Raw genomic sequence first — 25,111 nt, forward strand, 5'->3', positions numbered from 1 at the left:
TGTGGCTGCCACTCCTCCGTTCGTCTCGCCCGCGTGGGGGCCTCGGCGGGCAGTCTGAGCGCTGATTGGTCAGCTGGTGGGAGTCGACGCCGCCCCCTATTGCTGCTGCTGCTGCCGCCGCCGCCACAGCCGCTGTGTCGCTGTTCCTGCTGTTGCTGCTGTTCCTGCTGTCCCTGCTGCTGCCGCTGTTGTCACTGCAGCTGCCGCTGTTGCTGCTGCCGCTGCTGACGCTGTTGCTGTTGCCGCTGCTGTTGCCGCCGCTGCTGCTGCTGTTGCTACCAAACATAGAAGTTGTTGCCCCGGAAAAAGGAACCCCGGGGCTTCTATGGGAGACATCCGCAGTGACCACGGGACTACGCGGGGAGGGTGGTGGGGATGGCGGGGGACGGGGGGGTCCTGAGATAAGTGGGGACGCCGTGGTGGTGGCCAAGAAAAACAAACGTGGACGACGTCGGGAAGCGGAACGGCCTAACCGAGAGAGCCGGGGTAGCGGCTCGGGGGTTTTTTCACTTTTTTTTCGTGGATTTTTTTTTTACAGTGGTCCTCGATCACAGACCCCCCCCCTACCACCCGCCCCCTAACCACCACCCCCACCGACGCCCCCCCACCCCCCAAAGGCCCAAAACGACAAACAGTGCTATCTATCGGACGTTGTGTGTCAGATAAGGGTGTAACGCGCGTCTTGAATTGAGCAGTGAGGTTATGCCGAGGGAAAGCGTCGATGGGAGGAGGGAGTTCGAGGGTGGAGTGGGGTGAGGGATCGAGTCAAATAGAGAGGTGAGGTGACCTGCATTGCGGTGAGTGGATGGGTGAGTGGTTGGGTCAATGGGTGAGTGAGTGGATAAATGGGTGGATGGGTGTGTGGGTGGGTGAGTGAGTGAATGGGTGATTTAATGGGTGAGTGGTTGGGTGAATGGGTGAGTGAGTGGATAAGTGGGTGGATGGGTGAGTGGGTGGATGGGTGAGTGAATGGGTGAGTGGGTGAGTGAGTGGGTGGGTGAGTGGGTGATTTAATGGGTGAGTGGTTGGGTAAATGGGTGAGTGGATAAGTGGATGGATGGGTGAGTGGGTGGGTGGGTGAGTGGGTGGGTGAGTGGGTGATTTAATGGGTGAGTGAGTGGGTGAATGGGTGCGTGAGTAGGTATGTGGTTAGCTGAATGGATGGGTAAGTGGGTGAGTCTCTGGGTGAGTGTGTGGGTGAGTAAGTAGGTAAGTGAGTGGATGGGTGTGTGAGTGGGTGGGTGAATGTGTGGGTGAGTGGGCGAGTGAATAGGTGAGTGGGTAGGTGAGTGGGTAGGTGAGTGGATGGGTGAGTGAGTGGGTGAATGGGTGCGTGAGTGGGTGAGTGGTTAGGTGAATTGGCGAATGATTGGGCGAGAGGGTGGGTGAGTGGATGGCTGAGTGGGTGAGTTAGTGAGTGGGTAGGTGGGTGAGTGGCTGAGTAACTGAGAGTGTGCTGTAACCTGCAGTGTGCTGCCGGCTGAACGCGACAGCGTGGACGGTGCCAAGACAGTTCGGTGTCCAGTCCGGACCGAGTCCTCAACGCGGGGAGGGGTGGGGGGCACTCACCCACACTGATAGCGACAGAAGACTGAACGGCTGGATAGCGAGGAACCGGCGGGGGACGACAAGCATCGCGTCTGGCAAGCAGCCCAGTGGCGTTGATGACGCGGAGTCTGCGGCTCCACTGGGGGGGGGGGGAGGACCGCTCAAAGGTCAGTGGCGGGCGGCTTGACCTTGACCCCCCCGTCCCCCACTGGTGATCTCCGGCCACTGCTCCAGGAGCCATCAGCGGGGTGTAGCAGGAGGAGAGAGAAGCGAGCCGACGGGGGGCGCCCCCCTGACAGAGGTTCCACGGCGCTCCCAATGGGGAGTGGAGCAGCAGCAGCAAGAAGGAACAGCGCCAGCAAGCGCCAGCGGTCCGAGGCCGTGGTAAATATCTCGGTGGCCCCTTACACCCGTGCATCCGCGGTGGCTGGTGAGATGTTAACTACCTCGCCTGGTATACAGAAGGTTGTAGGTTCGATTTCGACCCTGATGCCTGCTGTATATTTGGAGTTTGCATGTCTCTTTCTCACCCCCCTAGTCGTGTGGTTTATTTTAGGTCCTCCGGTTTTCCCTGCCACATTTAGAATTAATATTTGGCTGCTATAAATGGCCACGTGATGATGATGATGATGACGATACGTCACTTCGTTGAGCTATCATTTGTCACCAGGTGGCTTCTGAAAAAAGAGCTACATAGCTCAGTGGGTCTTACTTGGTAAAATAAAAAAAAAGGATTCATAGTTTTTTAAAAAATGGTTTTATTGCCGGCTGGTACTGTGTATCGATTCACAACTGATCGCGACCGCCACCACCGCCGCCGGTGCCGCCACCGCCACCACCACCACCGCTGGCCGGGTGGTCTACCGACGCGAGGCGGATGCTGTCTCTCTCTCACTGTGTGCGGAGTGTTGAGAGGGCCAGGGCCCATAGCGGAGATGTCGTGATATCGCTCAAGCCGCGCAGGCGGAGTCTTCCGGCTAAATAATCATGGAGCGCGCAGCAAGAGGGGGAACCGATTGACAGAGGAGGAGGTGGACTAGGTGGAGGTCAACTGTTGAGCAAACTCTGACAGATTACACAAAACTCATCGCGCATAGTCGTGGAGTGTTCCGGGTAAAAGAACAGACTAAATAGTCCTCAGTTCTGTCTCTCCATATAAAAAAATAAAGTTGACTTCTCCCATGGCTTACGGCCCTTCCAAACCAACGTTATCTGGCATCAGCGGCGGTTTTGACCTTCATTTTCTCATCAGCAGAGTCAGGCCTCTTAAACAAACGCTGCTCAATCGCCAGATTATTGTTGGATAGACGGCATTATTGTTAGTCTACGTGAAAAGAGACGAACAACCGGAGGTCCCTACGTTTTACGGAACATACAATGAGCGAGCGGAAGAGCGCAGTTCCCAATCACCATTGCAGAGATTGCAGATTCCAGAGCAGCGGCTCACAGGGGGGGGGGTGCCTGGGGACTTGCCAGGGGCCGTGGGAAGCGCGACCCCCGCCGGTCGCTGCCGCAGATACCGACGATGACTCGCTCGCCGAAACACACGTGCAGCCGTTCGTGACTCGTCAACACGGTGGGTGCTACAAAGCAACCGACCGCTGGCGCCGGTTGCACCACGCCTCCACCCGCACCGCGCGCCATTGGTTGCTCCATGCGAACATTCGCCCCGACAGCTGGCGAGTGCGGTGGCGGTTCCCGGAGAGATTGGGAACCCACCACTCGAGAGCGGGGGGGGGGGGGGGGCCCTCTAGAGCTCTCTTTTAGCGGGAGGGGGCACCCCCTTTCGCCAGCAGTGTTTGCGAGCAACGGCATTGCAGGGCTGCGCCTTTACCTGTGCTATCTTTTTAAAAAGAATGTTACAGAAAAACATAGTGGAACCTTCCCCCACCGCGCCGCCCCGTCCGCTGGCGTGTCGGTGGTGTGTCGGTGGCGTGTCGGTGTTAGGGGCATTCAAAGTTTCTGTTCCTCACTGTGTCCACGTTTTCACCACCATCAACTTGCCGTAATTCGGCTCGCGTCTTCCTCTCTCCCGTGTCGACTCCCCCATCGGCTCGGGTTTTGCCGCCCGTCCCCGTGGTTTTCCCAGGATCGTCATCTTTGTCGGAGACGGCCGCTGCCGCCGTGGAAGATCTGACAGCCTTCCCAGGGCGTCTTGAACATTTTTCGCACCGTACGTAGCCAAGCGTACTAATTGGAGATAGCAACGCTGCTCTCTGCGGTCCAAGGAGAGGTGCTTGCAAACTAACGTCCTTTCTTCCCTCCTTCCCTTGCTGCGGTTCCATCCCATCACATTTCACTCTTTGCTGCATCTTCACGAACACGAACTCGCAGGCAGCCAGCAGTGGCTTTCCCGCTTGGCTTCATCACAGTCATTCCCGGTCACCGCTGAGGAGGGAAAGCCCCAATGTGGTGAAGTTTTTCGAGAGTCACCCTTTGCTCAGTTTTAGTCGAAGGTTCTATGGAGCAGTTCTATGGGTAAGCGGACGTCAATGCATGGCTGATCGTTCACAGTTCGTGTTTTCAAATTGGACACGTCCATCGCATCCCCCGCTCCCCTGTCACAGCGTGTCCACGTGGCAATCGCCAATGTTTGCTCAACAACACACACACACAGGGACCGGTAGAGGTGAGAGGCCTAATTGGGCATAGGTAAGGCCCGATCATGAGGAAAGTTCGAGGGTCCACTCAGCCCAGGGGACAAGGCCCAATGAGGCAGGAACGAAAGTCAGGCCTGGTCCGGGGACCGGGAGTAGAGGGCCTGGGTTAGGCGATTGCACGGCCCAACTTCGTAAGGGCAAGGCCAGCTCAGGCAAGGGCAGGACCTGCACAGGCCTGATTTCACGAGTGTGACTAGCGGGCCCCATCAGGAAAAGATGAGGCTCGGGCAGGCCACAGCAGGGGCCTGTCCAGGCGAGGCCGAGGCCAGGTCAGGCGAGGGCCAGGGCGCACCAGGTGCCGTCTCGGCTCAGGAGCGGAGCTCCCAACTCGAGGTGGCCGGACCCAGGCAGCCCCGAGCTGGCACTGCACGGGTGAGCGGGGTGAGGATGGTGAGGGTAGTGAGGATCTCCGGCACCATCCATCCTCAGCAGGCCCAGTGCGGGAGGGCTTCCATGGGAACTGCAGTCCTGCCAGGCACAACGAACAATGGTACCCCATTGAGCACGAGCATGGCAATTACAACCCCGAGTCCTCCGTCTCCGCGGGGACGTGACTCGAATTCAGTCAAGTTCGCCGGAGTTGGCTGCTCTGTCTTGGACTTAAGTGTCAGAATCTTTATTTGTCCTGGGGGAGGAATCTGATGAAGCTATGCAGCTCTTTTTTTCTCAAAAGCGTCCAGTCGGGGCAGAGGCGTCGGCAAGTTACATCACCCAGCCACCAATCACAGATCGTCACATCTCGGACATGTCTCCTCGTCTCCAGCAGCCAATCACAGATCGTCACATCTCGGACCATGTCTCCTCGTCTCCAGCAGCCAATCACAGATTGTCACATCTCGGGCCATGTCTCCTCGTCTCCAGCAACCAATCACAGATCGTCATATCTCAGACCATGTCTCCTCATCTCCAGCAACCAATCACAGATCGTCACATCTCGGACCATGTCTCCTCGTCTCCAGCAACCAATCACAGATCGTCACATCTCGGACCATGTATCCTCGTCTCCAGCAACCAATCACAGATCGTCACATCTCGGACCATGTCTCCTCGTCTCCAGCAGCCAATCACAGATCGTCACATCTCGGACCATGTCTCCTCGTCTGCAGCAACCAATCACAGATCGTCACATCTCGGACCATGCCTCCTCATCTCCAGCAACCAATCATAGATCGTCACATCTCGGACCATGTCTCGTCGTCTCCAGCAACCAATCACAGATCGTCACATCTCGGACCATGTCTCCTCATCTCCAGCAACCAATCACAGATCGTCACATCTCGGACCATGTCTCCTCGTCTCCAGCAGCCAATCACAGATCGTCACATCTCGGACCATGTCTCCTCGTCTCCAGCAGCCAATCACAGATCGTCACATCTCGGACCATGTCTCCTCGTCTCTAGCAACCAATCACAGATCGTCACATCTCGGACCATCTCTCCTCATCTCCAGCAACCAATCACAGATCGTCACATCTCGGACCATGCCTCCTCGTCTCCAACAGCCAATCACAGATTGTCACATCTCGGGCCATGTCTCCTCGTCTCCAGCAACCAATCACAGATCGTCACATCTCGGACCATGCCTCCTCGTCTCCAACAGCCAATCACAGATTGTCACATCTCGGGCCATGTCTCCTCGTCTCCAGCAACCAATCACAGATCGTCACATCTCAGACCATGTCTCCTCGTCTCCAGCAACTAATCACAGATCGTCACATCTCAGACCATGTCTCCTCGTCTCAAGCAACCAATCACAGATCGTCACATCTCGGACCATGTCTCTTCGTCTCCAGCAGCCAATCACAGATCGTCACGTATCGGACCATGTCTCCTCGTCTCCAGCAGCCAATCACAGATCGTCACATCTCGGACCATGTCTCCTCGTCTCCAGCAGCCAATCACAGATCGTCACATCTCGGACCATGTCTCCTCGTCTCCAGCAACCAATCACAGATCGTCACATCTCGGACCATGTCTCCTCGTCTCCAGCAACCAATCACAGATCGTCACATCTCGGACCATGTCTCCTCATCTCCAGCAGCCAATCACAGATCGTCACATCTCGGACCATGTCTCGTCGTCTCCAGCAACCAATCACAGATCGTCACATCTCGGACGATGTCTCCTCATCTCCAGCAGCCAATCACAGATCGTCACATCTCGGACCATGTCTCCTCGTCTCCAGCAACCAATCACAGATCGTCACATCTCGGACTATGTCTCCTCATCTCCAGCAACCAATCACAGATCGTCACATCTCGGACCATGTCTCCTTGTCTCCAGCAGCCAATCACAGATCGTCACATCTCGCACCATGTCTCCTCGTCTCCAGCAACCAATCACAGATCGTCACATCTCGGACCATGTCTCCTCGTCTCCAGCAACCAATCACAGATCGTCACATCTCGGACCATGCCTCCTCATCTCCAGCAACCAATCACAGATCGTCACATCTCGGACCATGTCTCCTCATCTCCAGCAACCAATCACAGATCGTCACATCTCGGACCATGTCTCCTCGTCTCCAACAGCCAATCACAGATCGTCACATCTCGGACCATGCCTTCTCGTCTCCAGCATCCAATCACAGATCGTCACATCTCGGACCATGTCTCCTCGTCTCCAGCAACCAATCACAGATCGACACATCTTGGACCATGCCTCCTCATCTCCAGCAACCAATCACAGATCGTCACATCTCGGACCATGTCTCCTCGCCTTCAGCAACCAATCACAGATCATCACATATCGGACCATGTCTCCTCGTCTCCAGCAGCCAATCACAGATCGTCACATCTCGGACCATGTCTCGTCGTCTCCAGCAGCCAATCACAGATCGTAACACACTGCGGGGGTTACTCCGGGTCAAGTCGGTGCAGGGATTGATGTCAGCGTGTAGGGGGTAGGGAATGATGATGTTATGGGGACCATTATGGGCAGGGGTCAGCAACCAAAATAACAAGGGCCATTTTCTTCTGATATAAAAAAAAATCCTCAACATTTCAAGAGCCGCAATGCACGTCACAAAGCAGTTAATAGCATCACGAAGCAATCAATAGCATGACACAACCATCAATAGCGTCACTAAGCAGTCAATAGTGTCACGAAGCAGTCAATAGCATCACAAAGCGGTCAATTGCGTCACAAAGCCCAATTGCATCACAAAGCAGTTAATAGCATCACACAACAGCCAATGGCATCACAATGCAATCAATAGCGTCACTAAGCAGTCAATAGCATCACAAAAGCAGTCAATAGCATCACACAACAGCCAATAGCATCATTAAGCAGTCAACAGCATCACAAAGCGGTCAATGGCGTCACGAAGCAGTCAATAGCGTGACAAAGCAGTCAATAGTATCACACAACAGTCAATAGCATCATTAAGCAGTCAAGAGCATCACACAACAGTCAATAGCCTCACAAAGCAGTCAATAGCATCACTAAGCAGTCAATAGTGTCACAAAGTGGTCAATAGCATCACAAAGCGGTCATTTGCGTCACAAAGCAGTCAATTGCGTCACACAACAGCCAATGGCATCACAATGCAATCAATAGCGTCACTAAGCAGTCAGCATCACAAAGCAGTCAATGGCATTACAAAGCGGTCAGTAGCATCACAAAGCGGTCAATTGCGTGACACAACAGCCAATAGCATCACAAAGCAGTCAATAGCATCACAAAGCAGTCAATAGCATCACAAAGCAGTCAATAGCATCACAAAGTGGTCAATGGCGTTACGAAGTGGTCAATGGCGTCATAAAGTGGGGAAAAACGCCACGAAGCGGTCAAGTGCATCACAAGCAGTCAATAGCATCATTAAGCAGTCAAGAGCATCACAAAAGCAGTCAATAGCATCACAAAAGCAGTCAATAGCATCACAAAAGCAGTCAATAGCATCACAAAACAGTCAATAGCGTCATACAACAATCAATAGCGTCAGTAAGCAATCAGTAGCATCACAAAGCAGTCAATAGCATCACGAAGCAGTCAATAGCGTGACACAACCATCAATAGCGTCACTAAGCAGTCAATAGTGTCACAAAGTGGTCAATAGCATCACAAAGCGGTCAAATGCGTCACAAAGTGGTCAATTGCGTCACAAAGCAGTCAATAGCGTCACACAACAATCAATAGCGTCAGTAAGCAGTCAATAGGATCACAAAGCAATCAATAGCATCACAAAGCAGTCAATAGCATCACACAACAGTCAATGGTGTCGCAAAACGGTCAATAGCATCACAAAGCAGTCAATAGCGTCACAAAGTGGTCAATAGCGTGACGAAGCAGTCAATTACGTCACAAAGCAGTCAATAGCGTCACAAAGTGGTCAATAGCGTGACGAAGCAGTCAATACCATCACAAAGCAGTCAGTAGCGTCACAAAGCATTCAATTGCGTCACAAAATCGTGAAATGCCTCACAAAGCGGTCAAGGGTTTCACAAAGCAGTCAACGGCATCAAAAAGCAGTCAATCACGTCACAAAGCAGTCAATAGCATCACGAAGCAGTCAATGGCATCAAAAAGCAGTAATAGCATCATACAACAATCAATAGCGTCAGTAATAAATCAGTAGCATCACAAAGCAGTCAATGGCATCACAAAGTAGTCAATAGCGTCATGTAGCGGAGAATAGCATCACAAAGCAAGCAACAGTATTACAAAGTAGTCAATAGCCTCACAAAGCAGTCAATAGCATCATACAACAATCAATAGCGTCAGTGAGCAATCAGTAGCATCACAAAGCAGTCAATAGCATCACAAAGCAGTCAATGGCATCACAAAGCAGTCAATAGCATCACACAACAGCCAATAGCATCAATAAGCAGTCAATAGCATCACAAAGCGGTCAATGGCGTCACACAACAGTCAACATCACAAAGCAGTCAATAGCATCACGAAGCAGTCAATAGCATCAAGAAGCAGTTTATATCGTCACAAAGCAGTCAATGGCGTCACAACGCAGTCAATTGCGTGACAAAGTGGTCAATAACGCCACAAAGTGGTCAATGGCGTCACAAAGTGGTCCATGACGTCACAAAGCAGTCAATGGTGTTACAAACCAGTCAATTGCGGGACAAAGCGGTCAATACCGCCACAAAGTGGTCAATGGCGTCACAAAGTGATCAATAGCGTCACGAAGTGGTCAGTAGCATCACAAAATTGTCAATGGCGTCACAAAGTGGTCAATAGCGTCACATAATGGTCAATGGCGTCACAAAGCAGTCAATGGCGTCACAAAGCGGTCAATAGCGTCACAAAGCGGTCAATGGCGTCACGAAGTGGTCAATGGCGTCACGAAGCGGTCAATGGCGTCACGAAGCGATCAATAGTGCCACAAAGTGGTCAATGGCGTCACGAAGCGGCCAATGGCGTCACGAAGCGGTCACTTACGTCACAAAGCGGTCAATAGCCTGACAAAGCAGTCAATTGTGTCACAAAACGGTAAGATGCGTCACAAAGCGGTCAATGGCGTTACAAAGCAGTCAATTGTGCCACAAAACGGTAAGATGCGTCACAAAGCGGTCAATGGCGTCACAAAGCAGTCAATTGTGTCACAAAACGGTAAGATGCGTCACAAAGCGGTCAATGGCGTCACAAAGCAGTCAATTGTGTCACAAAATGGTAAGATGCGTCACAAAGCGGTCAATGGCGTTACAAAGCAGTCAATTGTGCCACAAAACGGTAAAATGCGTCACAAAGCGGTCAATAGCGACACGAAGCAGGCAATAGCATCACAAAGCAGTTAATAGCATCACACAACAGCCAATAGCGTCATTAAGCAGTCAATAGCGTCAAGGAGCAGTCAATAGCGTGACAAAGCGGTCATTAGCATCACAAAGTGGTCAATGGCGTCACGAAGTGGTCAATAGCGTCACAAAGCAGTTAACGGCATCACAAAGCAGTCAATAGCGTGACAAAGCAGTCAATAGCGTCACAAAGTGGTCAATAGCGCCAGAAAGCGGTCAATGGCGTCACAAAGTGGTCCATGACGTCACAAAGCAGTCAATGGTGTTACAAACCAGTCAAAAACGTCACAAAGTGGTGAAAGACGCCACAAAGTGGTCAATGGCGTCACAAAGCGATCAAAAGCGTCACGAAGTGGTCAGTAGCATCACAAAATGGTCAATAGCGTCACAAAGCAGTCAATGGCGTCACAAAGCGATCAATAGCGCCACAAAGTGGTCAATGGCGTCACGAAGTGGTCAATGGCGTCACGAAGCGGTCACTTACGTCACAAAGCAGTCAATAGCCTGACAAAGCAGTCAATTGTGTCACAAAACGGTAAGATGCGTCACAAAGCGGTCAATGGCGTCACAAAGCAGTCAATTGTGTCACAAAATGGTAAGATGCGTCACAAAGCGGTCAATAGCGACACGAAGCAGGCAATAGCATCATAAAGCGGTCAAGGGCGTCACAAAGCAGTTAACGGCATCACAAAGCAGTCAAAAGCGTCACAAAGTGGTAAATATAGCCACAAAGTGGTGAAAAACACCACGAAGCAGTCAATAGCGTCCAAAAGCAGTCAATAGCGTGACAAAGCTGTCAATAGCGTCATTAAGTAGTCAACAGCATCATGTAGCGGAGAATAGCATCACAAAGCAAGCAACAGTATTACAAAGTAGTCAATAGCCTCACAAAGCAGTCAATAGCATCCCAAAGCAGTCAATAGCATCACACAACAGCCAATAGCGTCATTAAGCAGTCAATAGCGTCAAGGAGCAGTCAATAGCGTGACAAAGCGGTCAATACCGCCAGAAAGCGGTCAATGGCGTCACAAAGTGGTCCATGACGTCACAAAGCAGTCAATGGTGTTACAAACCAGTCAAAAACGTCACAAAGTGGTGAAAGACGCCACGAAGTGGTCAAAGGCGTTACGAAGCCGCCAATAGCGTCACGAAGTGGCCAAAAGCGTCACCAAGTGGTCAAAAGCATCGCAAAGTGGCAAATAGCCTCACGAATCGGTCAATCGCATGACGAAGCGGTCAATGACGTCAAGAAGTGGTCAAAAGCGTCACGAAGTAGAAAATTGCGTCACAAAGTGGTAAATAGCGTCACAAAGCAGTCAATAGCGTCACAAAGCAGTCAATAGCATCACAAAGCAGGCAAAAGCATCACACAACAGTGAATATCGTGACAAAGCAGTCAATAGCGTCACAAAGCAGTCAATAGCGTCACGAAATGGTCAAAAGCACCACGAAGTGGTCAGTAGCGTCACACAACAGTCAATAGCATGACAAAGCCGTCAATAGTGTCACACAACAGTCAATAGCATCATGAAGCGGTGAATGGTATCACAAAGCAGTCAATAGCATCACACAACAGCCAATAGCATCCCTAAGCAGTCAACAGCGTCACAAAGCGGTCAATGACGTCACAAAGCAGTCAATTGTTTCGCAAAGCGGTCAATTGCGTCACAAAGCAGTCAATAGCGTCACGCAGAAATCAATAGCGTCAGTAAGCAGTCAATAGGATCACAAAGCAGTCAATAGCATCACAGTCAATGGTGTCGCAAAACGGTCAATAGCATCACAAAGCAGTCAATAGCGTCACAAAGTGGGCAATAGCACCACAAAGTGGTCAATAGCGTGACGAAGCAGTCAATTACGTCACAAAGCATTCAATTGTGTCACAAAGTGGTGAAATGCGTCACAAAGCGGTCAAGGGCGTCACAAAGCAGTCAATGGCATCACAAAGCAGTCAATAGCATCACTAAGCAGTCAATAGCATCATGAAGCAGTCAATAGCATCACAAAGCAGTCAATAGCATCACACAACAGTCAATAGCATCACAAAGCAGTCAATAGCATCACTAAGCAGTCAATAGCATCATGAAGCAGTCAATAGCATCATGAAGCAGTCAATAGCGTCACACCACAGTCAATTGCGTGACAAAATGGTCAATGGCATCACAAAGCAGTCAATATCGTCACGAAGTGGTCAATAGCATCACGAAGCAGGCAATAGCGTGACACAACCATCAATAGCGTCACTAAGCAGTCAATAGTGTCTCAAAGTGGTCAATAGCATCACAAAGCAGTCAATTGTGTCGCAAAGCGGTCAATGGCGTCACAAAGTGGTCAATAGCGACACGAAGCAGGCAATAGCATCACACAACAGCCAATAGCGTCATTAAGCAGTCAATAACGTCACAAAGCAGTCAATATCATCACACAACAGCCAATAGCGTCATTAAGCAGTCAATAGCGTCACAAAGCGGTCATTAGCATCACAAAGCAGTCAATAGCGTCACAAAGTGGTCAATAGCGTCACAAAGTGGTCATTAGCATCACAAAGCAGTCAAGAGCGTCACAAAGCAGTCAGTAGCGTCACGAAGTGGTCAGTAGCGTCACGAAGTGGTCAGTAGCGTCACGAAGTGGTCGGTAGCGTCACGAAGTGGTCAGTAGCGTCACGAAGTGGTCGGTAGCGTCACGAAGTGGTCAGTAGCGTCACGAAGCGGGCAATAGCGTCACACAACAGTCAATAGCGTCACGAAGTGGTCAGTAGCGTCACGAAGCGGGCCGTCGGGTGGGGGTGGAGGTGGGGGTTGAGGGGCGGGGGGTGGGTGGGTGGGGGGACTTTCGAATCTCGGAGTCTGGAGGCTCCTCTCACCTGTAAGCCGGGCGGAGCGAACGGAGGCAGCTCCAGCGCGTGAGCCCGCGAGTGGGGGGACAGCGCCGCTGAGCTGTGCTCCACGGGAGATGCCATGCCCACTGGGGGCGGGGCGGGGCGGGGGTCAATAGTTCAAACCTCCTGGATGCATGCCAAGTTACGAGATACTCACAGCCAATATGATTCAGCATTGTTTACGGAGTGTCGCATCTGGACATATCAGGGGCTGAATTTTAAGCCCCGCGAGTGTCCCCGAGATTCTCAGGGGGAGGAAGAGGGGAGAGAGGGTGGAAGGGAAGGGGGTAGGAGGGAGGAGGATAAGGGGGGAGGGGTAGGAGGGATGACGAGGGGGGGAGAAGGGAGGGGAGGACGGAGAATGGGGGAGGAGGGGGGATGGGAGGAGGAGGGAGGAGGATGAGGGGGCAGGGGGTAGGAGCGAGGAGGAGGCGGTAGGAGTGAGGAGGGGGAAAGGCAGCGAGGAGAGGAGGGAGGAGAGAAGAGGGAGGAGGGGAGGGGGTAGGAGGGAGGACGAGGGGGGAGAGGGGAGGAAGGAGATTGGGGGAGGAGGGGGAAGGGAGGAGGAGGGAGGAGGAGGATAACGAGGAAGGGGGTAGGAGCGAGGAGGGGGAAAGGCAGCGAGGAGGAAGAGGAGGAGGAGAGGGAGGAGGGGAGGGGGTAGGAGGCGCGCCGAGCTACCTAGCGCGGCCCTGGCTTTGCCGCTCCCGCCGACGCCCTTGGGCTTGCGCTTCCGCGTCTGGATCGCGTCCTTCTTCATGCTCAGAGGTCGCGCCACCTGTGGCCCACAAGGCAAAGGCAAAGCGCCCCCATGTAGCCTCGCCGGAGCGTTGGGGTGAAAAGTGACGTTAGCGAGCAGCACCAATGCCCGGCCGGCACCGGTGCCTGACCGGCCGTCTTTGTCTTCCCCAGTTGCTGATGTTTCCACACCGCACAGGGTGCTCGTTTAAAGAGTCGACCTTGGGGATGGCTTAAGGGCAGTTCAGATATGCGCCACTGATGTTGACTGTGAATTGAACTCGGGCCACAAGGATCGTAGCGCAATGCACGCTAACCTACTATAAGTGCCGTTCCCCCCCCCCCCCCAATCATGCAAAACAAAGACAAAGATCCCTCGTATAGCCTGTAACAGACTGTAGGGGCAAGTGCTGTTAGAGAGCACCTATGAAGGCCGGCACGGCACACGAGGGGGTGGGTGGCCAGCAACCACGCCCGGCCGCCTTTGTCTCCCCAGTGGCGATGTTTATTGCACACCGAACCAGGTGCTCATTTGAGGCTGAGTCGACCTAGGGGTGGTCCAGGACCGGTTCAGATTAAACGTCACCGGTGTTGGTGGCCGTGAGCGGGAATCGAACGAACTCGGATGGCTGGGTTCGGAGCGCAGCGTGCCAACCGCTGCACCACCGCTCCCCACATGCACCCGCATGGTCACACACACACGTGCAACACACGTGCACCACACACACACACACACACGTGCACCACACACACACGTGCAACACACGTGCGCCACACACACACACGTGCACCACACACACACGTGCACCACACACACACACGTGCACCACACACACACACACGTGCACCACACGTGCACCACACACACACGTGCACCACACACACACACATGTGCACCACACGTGCACCACACGTGCACCACACACACACACGTGCACCACACGTGCACCACACACACACGTGCACCACACACACACGTGCACCACACGTGCACCACACACACACATACGTGCACCCCACACACACACACGTGCACCACACGTGCACCACACGTGCACCACACACACACGTGCACCACACGTGCACCACACACACACACGTGCACCACACGTGCACCACACACGTGCACCACACGTGCACCACACACGTGCACCACACGTGCACCACACGTGCACCACACGTGCACCACACACACACACGTGCGCCACACGTGTCACCTCACGTGCACCACACGTGCCACCTCACGTGCCACCTCACGTGCCACCTCTTGGCTGGCCCAGGTGAGGATGAGAGGTCAGCGTCGCCAGTTGGCCTCTCGTCATCGCGATATTTTAAACAATTTAATTGAGCAGGTAAAGTCCCACTTAACTGCGTAGCTCTTTTTGTAGAAGCGACCTGACCATCACAAGTTATCGGTCCGCGAGGTGGACTCATCATCAGAGCAGTCGCCAAATCCTCTAAACGCACGTTGTTTCTCAATGTGGAGGGAAAAACCCGGAGGACCCCGGAGAACAATCCACGCGATCACGGAGGTGAACATACTGACACCAAATATAGGGCAAGCGTCAAGGTCGAACCGAAAACCTCCTGTATACCAGGCGAGGTTGTTAACATCTCCTAGCCACGGCGGCGTTTCACAGCTTAGCGTTATTTTAATTGATCAGCCCGCTTTTTTTATTAGCCCAAGAAAGTGTGACCGTGTCTCAAGCGTCGGTGTCCAGCAGGGTCCTAAGGTGGTGCTGCTGCTGGTTGTGGTGCTGGCTCTGGTTGTGCTGGCCGTGATGGTGGTGCTGCTGGTGGTGATGGTCGTGGTGCTGCTGCTGCTGGTGGTGGTTGTTGTGCTACTGCTGCTGGTTGTGCTACTGCTGGTGGTGGTGCTTCTGCTGGTGGTTGTGCTGCTGCTGGTGGTTGTGCTGCTGCTGGTGGTGGTACTACTGCTGCTGGTGGTGGTTGTTGTGCTACTGCTGCTGGTTGTGCTACTGCTGGTGTTTGTGCTACTGCTGGTGGTGCTGCTGCTGGTGGTGGTGCTACTGCTGCTGGTTGTGCTACTGCTGCAACTGTTGCTGCAGCTGCTGGTGATGATGGTGGTGCTGCTGCTGGTGGTGTTGCTACTACTGGTGGTGGTGGTGCTACTACTGGTGGTGGTGCTACTACTGGTGGTGGTGCTACTGCTGCTGCAACTGCTGCTGCAGCTGCTGGTGGTGTTGCTGGTGGTGTTGCTACTACTGGTGGTGGTGCTACTGCTGCAACTGCTGCTGCAGCTGCTGCTGCTGGTGGTGGTGGTGTTGCTGCTGCTGCTGCTGGTGGTGTTGCTGCTGCTGCAGCTGCTGGTGGTGGTGCTACTACTGGTGGTGGTGCTGCTGCTGCAGCTGCTGTTGGTGGTGGTGGTGCTGCTGCTGGTGGTGTTGCTGCTGCTGGTGGTGGTGCTGCTGCTGGTGCTGTTGCTACTACTACTGGTGGTGGTGCTACTGCTGCAACTGCTGCTGCAGCTGCTGCTGGTGGTGGTGGTGGCGAGGCGTACCCCGTGCAGCTTCATGTAGAGGCCGCACGCGTTGCACACGGGCTCGCCGTCGGCGTTGCGCCGCCACAGCGTGGTGGTGGCGGTGCGGCAGTTGGCGCAGTGCAGCCCCGCCCGGCGTGACACCGCCTGCTGCTGCTGCTGTGACAACAACAGCAACAGCAACAACCAACAACAACAACCAACAACATATATTAAAACCGAACTATTAAACCAGAGGTGGGAAACCTTTTTTTTTAATCTGCCAAGGGCCGATTTGGATATTTATGTAACATCATTCGCGGGCCATACAAAATGATCAACTAAACAAAAAATTAGCCCGTTTATATTTGTGTCAAACATTGCACTAACTCGCCCCCTTAATGTGATGGGCTGGAACCGATTCTCTTTGGCGAGGCGTGGTGATGATGATGATGATGTTAGCCGGTATTGACGATGTTGCTGCTACTCGCAACTGCTTTTCCAGCTCCTAGATTTATTGAATTTCGAGTCCCGCCTGCGGTTGCCTTGGCAGGGCCACACCAAATGATTTCGCGGGCCTCATACGGCCCAAGGGCCTCATGCGGCCCAAGGGCCTCATGCGGCCCAAGGGCCTCATGCGGCCCAAGGGCCTCATGCGGCCCAAGGGCCTTACGTTCTCCACCCCTGTAATTAAACGATTTTGTGATTTAACCAGGGCAAGGCCCACCGCTAAGTTATGTTATAGCTCTTTTTTCAGAAGCGACCTCGCTATCGCATACATGTCAACCCAAGCTATGGCTTGAATAGATACAAACATCCACACACATAGACATACATGTACACACGCACCACACATAGGCATACATGTACACACGCACCACACATAGACATATATGTACTCACGTACTACACGTGGCTACAGCCGGCTCACGATGCGCATTGTAACGTTGGACTAACTCTCAGCAGGCAGTACACACACCGTGTCAACCCATGCGGTTTAGCCAGTATTCTTGTACAGGGACATTGAGTTTTCAGGTCCATCCGGCGTACAGCCGTTTCAATAGGGCACAAATAGAAGTTGTCTATGTGTTTGCGTTTCTCTCCTTATAAGGGGCACGGGGTGACCAATAAGGTCTGAATTGGTCTGTAATGAGGTAGGGCACTGATAAGGGGTTGGCCGGTATGCTATCACAAATGATAGTGGGCTTCGTCTGCGTGATTTGTTTACCTTTCTTATACTTTGCGCTACTATCGTGTTTTTGTGCTGCTCGTTGTTCTAACGTTCTCAACCCGTGCCCCTACTGGACGTCTGTGAAAAAGAGCTTCATAGCTCATCAGATTCAAGAGCCGCATGGCTCACACAGGACCATATCTAATAAACGAAACGTGAAATTTTAATATTCAGATTCTGATCGCAGCTCGACACGAAGTGACTCATCATCGTCGCGTGGAAGTTTATAGCGGCAGCCAAAATGCTCTAAACTATTAAAACTGAAACGATTAAACTATTTTATTATTTCATCCTTTGCCAGTACCAAAATATGAGAATAGGTTTTCCCCTTTTTTCTGGCAACAAAACAGCTGTGTTAAGATGTTACAACACCAAACTGAAACCTTTCACAAGGAATCATGTCTGCATGAACCACAATACTTGTGCTCAGAATGCAAAGAAAACACGTACTCTGATTAAATATACGCATTGTCTTTGAAACTGATTGGTCCACACCAGAGACAGCTTTCTTTTTAACTGTACGCCTTTTGGCGTCCTCTTGTCTAACACCGTTTTCAGACGAGGCTCAAAAGAAAGCCGTCTCTGGTGTGGACCAATCAGTTTCAAAGACAATGCATATATGTACATTATGAGACCTCCTTTGCCAGTAGCAAGATATAGTAATAGGTTTTTACCCTTTTATCTGGCACCAAAACTGACACTTTTATACAAGGCATCATGTTTGCAATCACCACAACACTTTTGGCCTCTTCTGGTCCAACACCAGTGGAGACTAGGCTCTAAGAAAAGCCGTCTCGGGTGTGGACCAATCAATTTCAAGGACAGTGCCAATATCATTATCAGAGTTGTCTATTTTTGTTTGCATTTTGACTGCTTGTGTTGTGGTTATTGCAAACATTATCCCTTCTATAAAGGTGTCAGTTTTGGTGCCAGATAAAAGGGTAAAAACCTATTACTACTACTAATGCATATATTTAATCAGAGTACGTTTTTTCTGTTTGCATTCTGAGCACAAGTATTGTGGTTAATGCAGACATGATTCCTTGTAAAAGGTTTCAGTTTGATGTTTTAACATCTTAACACAGCTGTTTTGTTGCCAAAAAAAGGGGAAACCTATTCTCATATCTTGATTTGAAGCTTTAATGATTGCAGGAATCCATACTCTTTGGTTCTTTCGGTAAAGTCACGTGGGTAGAAATATAATAACCAACAAAAAACTACTGAAGTAGGCCTACTTCAGTAGTTTTATCTTGCTGTGGTTGTCCCACCTGATGACGACTGCTTGTGTTGCGATCGAAACGTCGTGATTTTTTAATTTTATTTTTCTATCTACGTGGCTTTACCGAAAGACCCAAAGAATATGAATTCCTGCAGTCACGAAAGCTTTAAACTAAAAAAAACTAAAATAGTAACAATCATCATTATTTCGATGTAAAGCTTTTGTGACTGCAAGGATTCATCTTCTTTGGTTCTTTCGGTAAAGTCACCACGTAGAATGGAAATAAAATAATAATAAATAAAACATAACAAAAATATAATAAAATAAAATATTATGTTTTATTGTTTTTATTTTATTTCCATTCTACGTGACTTTACCGAAAGAACCAAGAAGATCATCATTATTGAAAAATCATTATTATTATTTTCATTATTTAGTGTCATTCGTGCGGTTTACCGTTTTTACGTGCACGACGAATTCCGGAGCGAGCGCCCGGGCCGATTTGGGGGGGGGGGCACCTGGGGGGCCCCGCCCCACCCCTGGTTACCGGTCATGCAAGTCGGGTGGGGGGGGGGTGTGGGACGATGACGACACACGTACGAGTCTCTTCTGCGCCTTGAAGACGGGCCGCCCCCCTTTGCTCGTCTTGTGGTAGAGTCCGCAGGCGTTGCAGAGGTAGTGGCCTGTACCATCGCGCCGCCACAGCGGGGTGGACATGGCTCCGCAGTTGACGCACTCGCGGCCATCATTGATGTCCTCCAGAGATTCTGAGCCATCCGGGACAAATCACGCGACCATCGTCATCCGCAACATCGTGTGCCACCGCCACCACGTGTCACCGTCACTACCCATCACTATCATCACCACGTGTCACAATCACTACCCATCATCACCACGTGTCACCGTCGCTACCCATCACCATCATCACCACGTGTCACCATCACTACCCATCACCATCATCACCACGTGTCACCATCACTACCCATCACCATCATCACCACGTGTCACCGTCGCTACCCATCACCATCATCATCACGTGTTACAATCACTACCTATGTCCATCATTACCACGTGTCACCATCACTACCCATCACCATCATCACCACGTGTTACAATCACTACCTATCACCATCATCACCACGTGTCACCATCACTACCCATCACCATCAACACCACGTGTTACAATCACTACCTATCACTATCATTACCACGTGTCACAATCACTACCCATCACCATCAACACCACGTGTCACAATCACTACCCATCACCATCAACACCACGTGTTACAATCACTACCTATCACCATCATCACCACGTGTCACCATCACTACCCATCACCATCATCACCACGTGTCACCATCACTACCCATCACCATCATCACCACGTGTTACAATCACTACCCATCACCATCATCATCACGTGTCACCATCACTACCCATCACCATCATTACCACGTGTCACCATCACTACCCATCACCATCATCACCACGTGTCACCATCACTACCCATCACCATCAACACCACGTGTTACAATCACTACCTATCACTATCATTACCACGTGTCACAATCACTACCCATCACCATCAACACCACGTGTCACAATCACTACCCATCACCATCAACACCACGTGTTACAATCACTACCTATCACCATCATCACCACGTGTCACCATCACTACCCATCACCATCATCACCACGTGTCACCATCACTACCCATCACCATCATCAACACGTGTTACAATCACTACCCATCACCATCATCATCACGTGTCACCATCACTACCCATCACCATCATTACCACGTGTCACCATCACTACCCATCACCATCATCACCACGTGTCACCGTCGCTACCCATCACCATCATCACCACGTGTTACAATCACTACCTATCGCCATCATTACCACGTGTCACCATCACTACCCATCACTATCATCACCACGTGTTACAATCACTACCTATGTCCATCATTACCACGTGTCACCATCACTACCCATCACCATCAACACCACGTGTCACCATCACTACCCATCACCATCATCACCACGTGTCACCATCACTACCCATCATCATCATCACCACGTGTCACCATCACTACCCATCACCATCATCACCACGTGTCACCATCACTACCCATCACCATCATCACAACGTGTCACCATCACTACCCTTCGTCATCATTACCACGTGTCACCATCACTACCCATCACCATCATCACCACGTGTCACCATCACTACCCATCACCATCATCACAACGTGTCACCATCACTACCCATCACCATCATCGCCACGTGTCACCATCACTACCCATCACCATCATCACCACGTGTCACCATCACTACCCATCACCATCATTGCCACGTGTCACCATCACTACCCATCACCATCATCCCCACGTGTCACCATCACTACCCATCACCATCATCACCACGTGTCACCATCACTACCCATCACCATCATCACCACGGGTCACCATCACTACCCACCACCATCATCACAACGTGTCACCATCACTACCCTTCGCCATCATTACCACGTGTCACAATCACTACCCATCACCATCATCACCACGTGTCACCATCACTACCCATCACCATCAACACCACGTGTCACCATCACTACCCATCATCATCATCACCACGTGTCACAATCACTACCCATCACCATCAACACCACGTGTCACCATCACTACCCATCACCATCATCACCACGTGTCACAATCACTACCCATCACCATCAACACCACATGTCACCATCATTACCCATCACCATCATCACCACGTGTCACCATCACTACCCATCATCATCATCACCACGTTTCACCATCACTACCCATCGACATCATCACCACGTGTCACCATCACTACCCATCACCATCAACACCACGTGTCACCATCACTACCCATCACCATCATCACCACGTGTCACAATCACTACCCATCACCATCATCACCACGTGTCACCATCACTACCCATCACCATCATCACCACGTGTCACAATGACTACCCATCACCATCAACACCACGTGTCACCATCACTACCCATCACCATCATCACCACGTGTCACCATCACTACCCATCATCATCAACACCACGTGTCACCATCACTACCCATCACCATCATCACCACGTGTCACAATCACTACCCATCACCATCATCACCACGTGTCACCATCACTACTCATCACCATCATCACCACGTGTCACCATCACTACCCATCATCATCATCACCACGTGTCACCATCACTACCCATCGACATCATCACCACGTGTCACCATCACTACCCATCGACATCATCACCACGTGTCACCATCACTACCCATCGACATCATCACCACGTGTCACCATCACTACCCATCGACATCATCACCACGTGTCACCATCACTACCCATCGACATCATCACCACGTGTCACAAGCAGTACCTATCACCATCGCCACCCATCACCACGTGTCACCATCATACAGACCCATAGACTCATCACACGGATACCCATAGACTCAAACAGAGACCCATAGACTCACACAGAGACCCATAGACTCATCATACGGCTACCCATAGACTCATCACACGGTTACCCATAGACTAATCACACGGTTACCCATAGACTCACACAGAGACCCATAGACTCACACAGAGACCCATAGACTCACACGGCTACCCATAGACTCATCATACGGTTACCCATAGACTAATCACACGGTTACCCATAGACTCATCACACGGTTACCCATAGACTCACGCGTATGAAGGTCGACACGGCACACGGAGGCGGTGGTGTGGCAAGAACCACGCCGACCGCCTTTGTCTCTCCCCCCCCCCCCCCCCCCCCCAGTATCGATATTTACTCCCCACCGCAACAAAGCACGGACACTCATGTTGAGGTCCAGCCGCACCGGCGACCCGGCGCGCATTGTCCGAGGGGGCGCCACTCACCGGTCGTCGGCAGCGGCCTCCTCACCCCGTGCGCCACCAACCCCGGCAGGATGGCGCTCTCGTAGGGGTGGCCGCCGGCCCAGGAGGCCCCGCAGGCCGCGGCCTCGGCCGACCCAAAGCCGGGGTAGTGCGGGCCTCCCAGCGGGGTGTGGGGCCCCGGGGAATAGGCGAAGGGGGTCGCCTGCAGCTGTCCCTGGTACTGATGCTGCTGCTGCTGCTGTTGCTGCTGCTGCTGTTGCTGCTGCTGCTGAAGGTGGTTGTGGTGCTGTTGATGTTGGTGCTGTTGGAGATGCGGGTGGTGATGTAGCGACTGGTGGTGGTGGTGGTGGTGAGGGTGGTGATGGTGGTGAGGGTGGTGAGGGTGGTGAGGGTGGTGAGGCAGGTGGTGAGGGTACGGCTGTTGAGGTGCCTGGAGGGCGAGGGGCGAGTCGGAGTGACCCCAGGGGGAGAGACCGCCCGCGGGGCTGCCGCGCTGCCCCGGGGGCGCCAGGTAGGCGGCGGGGAGGCCCGGCAGGAGAGACGCGGCGGGCCCCACGTACACGGCCGCCGAGCTCGCCGCCGTCTCGTACATCGTGGGGCCGGGCAGGTCACCACCACCACCGTCACCACCACCACCACCACCACCACCGTCACCACCACCACCACCACCGTCACCACCACCACCGTCACCTTGGTAGTTGGAGGCCCGGTCAGCGACGGCGGTGCTGGTGCTGGACCCGTTTGCAGAAGGTGGCTTCTGAGACAACACCTTCAAATCACCTCCCACTGGTGATCTCCCGGTGGTGGTGGTTGCTGCACACGGCGACCTCTAGACAGTGACCTACAAGGGTCGACCTCCCTGTGGTAACCTCCCAAGGTGCTGACCTCTAGGTGATGAACCTCCAGGGGACGACCGACAAGTGGTGGGTGCTGCAGCGGTGACCTCCAGACGAAGAACTGCAGGAGTCGACCGCGCAGCGGTGGACTCTTGCAGTGGTGGCCTCCAGGTGATGACCCGGACAGACAGACGACGACCGCCGAGACTCCAGTGGTGACCTCCTGGCAGTGGCCTCGCGAGCGAAGGCCTTCAGGTGATGATCTCCAGATGGTGCCCGCTGGAAAATGACCTCCCAGGTGGTGGCCTCGCGAGCGAAGGCCTTCAGGTGATGATCTCCAGATGGTGCCCGCTGGGAGATGACCTCCCAGGTGGTGGCCTCGCGAGCGAAGGCCTTCAGGTGATGAACTCCAGATGGTGCCCGCTGGGAGATGACCTCCCAGGTGGTGGCCTCGCGAACGAAGGCCTTCAGGTGATGATCTCCAGATGGTGCCCGCTGGAAAATGACCTCCCAGGTGGTGGCCTCGCGAGCGAAGGCCTTCAGGTGATGATCTCCAGATGGTGCCCGCTGGAAAATGACCTCCCAGGTGGTGGCCTCGCGAGCGAAGGCCTTCAGGTGACCGCCGATGCAGGCCGTCACCTCAAATGGGCAGCGGCGAATTTCGTAACCGGCGACAGAAATATGCAAACTGGAGGAATCCGATGAGCTATGAAGCTCTTTTATCTCCCACAGATGTCTCTCCCCGGTCCTGGTGGTGATCGGGAGAGGTGCTCTTCCAGCGGTGATCTCCTCGGATCGTTGGCCTCCTCCTAAAAGAGAAGTGGCATCAATTTAGCAGCGGAAAACCTCCTGCAGAGGAGCAGTGAAAACGGAGGAGGCAGTTTTAAGGACAGTCAAGGACAAAGATTCCCCGTATAGTCTCAATAGACTGTTGGCGCAAGTGCTGCATGCCGAGCACCTAGAAAGGCCGGCACGGCACACGAGGAGGTGGATGGCCAGCACCACGCTCGGCCGCCTTTGTCTCACCAGTGGCGATGTTTTTTTGTTACACACCGTACTCATTTGAGGCTGAGTCGACCTAGGGGAGGCCCGGGACCGATTCAGATAATCGTCACTGGTGTTGGCCGTGAGCGGGAGTCGGGTTCGTAGCGCGGCACAGCGCTAACTGTTGCACTCAGGCTCCCCTTAGTAAGGAGTTTATGTACACACACACACGTTAAGGATGACACATTATTATCTTTAATTACATTACAGCAAGGCAGTAGCCATGGACTTAACATGGGGGGGGGGGGGCAAATCTTCAACGGGGTCTGGGGGTCCCCACCCCCCCAGAAAAAAATCTAAATTTGAAAACGAATTTCCTGCCTAAAATATTTAGAAAATGCACTAACACATAGGATAGACTTTTTCTTCATTTTTTACAATAATGTCTAATAGTGTTATTGTATTACATTGCTCTGTTTTTATTTAATTTGTTTCCCTTTTCTTGTTTAATTGTTTATAATGGCAGAGATTAGGGATTAATAAAGTACAACCAAAACCACAATCACATAAACATTAATCTATTTCATAGCAATATATTGGGTGGGGGGGGGGGGACGGAACATTTTGATCATATTTGAATATTGGGGGGGGGGCGGATGTGTCCCCCCTCCCCCCATCTATATTATAATCACGGCCTTGCACTCCAGGAGAGCCTCACTCCGAGTGACCGTGGCGAGGAGATGTTAACTACCTCGCCTGGTATACAGGAGGTCATGGGTTCAATCCCGACCCTGACGCCTGCTGCTGCTGTATATTTGGAGTCTGCGTGTCTCTCTCTCTCTCTCATCATCATCAGGGTTGCTAGG

General features: G+C 52.3%; 1 protein-coding gene across 3 annotated transcripts; it reads right to left on the reverse strand.

Annotated features, from left to right (window-relative positions):
* Positions 1-1,091: 1,091 nt before the first annotated feature.
* Positions 1,092-24,807, reverse strand: LOC116951644 (transcription factor GATA-5-like). 3 transcript variants are annotated; one of them, XM_076073829.1, is made up of 6 exons: positions 22,447-24,788; positions 19,103-19,269; positions 16,095-16,232; positions 13,517-13,613; positions 12,821-12,921; positions 1,092-4,676 (listed from the first exon to the last, which is right to left on the reverse strand). In XM_076073829.1, the coding sequence occupies exons 1-6, from the start codon at positions 23,015-23,017 to the stop codon at positions 4,479-4,481; spliced, it is 1,272 nt and encodes a 423-aa protein (XP_075929944.1). In that variant the 5' UTR covers positions 23,018-24,788; the 3' UTR covers positions 1,092-4,478. The 3 variants fall into 3 exon arrangements, with proteins under 3 accessions (XP_075929944.1, XP_075929943.1, XP_075929942.1); XM_076073828.1 differs by lacking the exons at positions 1,092-4,676; positions 12,821-12,921 and having other exon boundaries at positions 13,599-16,229; positions 22,447-24,807; XM_076073827.1 differs by lacking the exons at positions 1,092-4,676; positions 12,821-12,921 and having other exon boundaries at positions 13,599-16,232; positions 22,447-24,807.
* Between the last annotated feature and the right edge of the window lie 304 nt (positions 24,808-25,111).

This window comes from Petromyzon marinus, chromosome 43 (genome assembly GCF_048934315.1).
Source record: "Petromyzon marinus isolate PM22_M1 ecotype Great Lakes invasive population chromosome 43, UKy_Petmar_22M1.pri1.0, whole genome shotgun sequence".
Classification (NCBI taxonomy): Eukaryota; Metazoa; Chordata; class Hyperoartia; order Petromyzontiformes; family Petromyzontidae; genus Petromyzon; species Petromyzon marinus.

Excerpts from the sequence above, each read along its gene's own strand:
- LOC116951644 (XM_076073827.1), bottom strand. The coding sequence starts at position 23,017 with ATGTACGAGACGGCGGCGAGCTCGGCGGCCGTGTACGTGGGGCCCGCC. Across the intron at positions 19,270-22,446 it reads GAGGCCGCTGCCGACGACCG|AATCTCTGGAGGACATCAAT; the intron begins GTGAGTGGCGCC and ends CGGATGGCTCAG. Across the intron at positions 16,233-19,102 it reads TCAAGGCGCAGAAGAGACTC|CAGCAGCAGCAGGCGGTGTC; the intron begins GTACGTGTGTCG and ends TTGTTGTCACAG.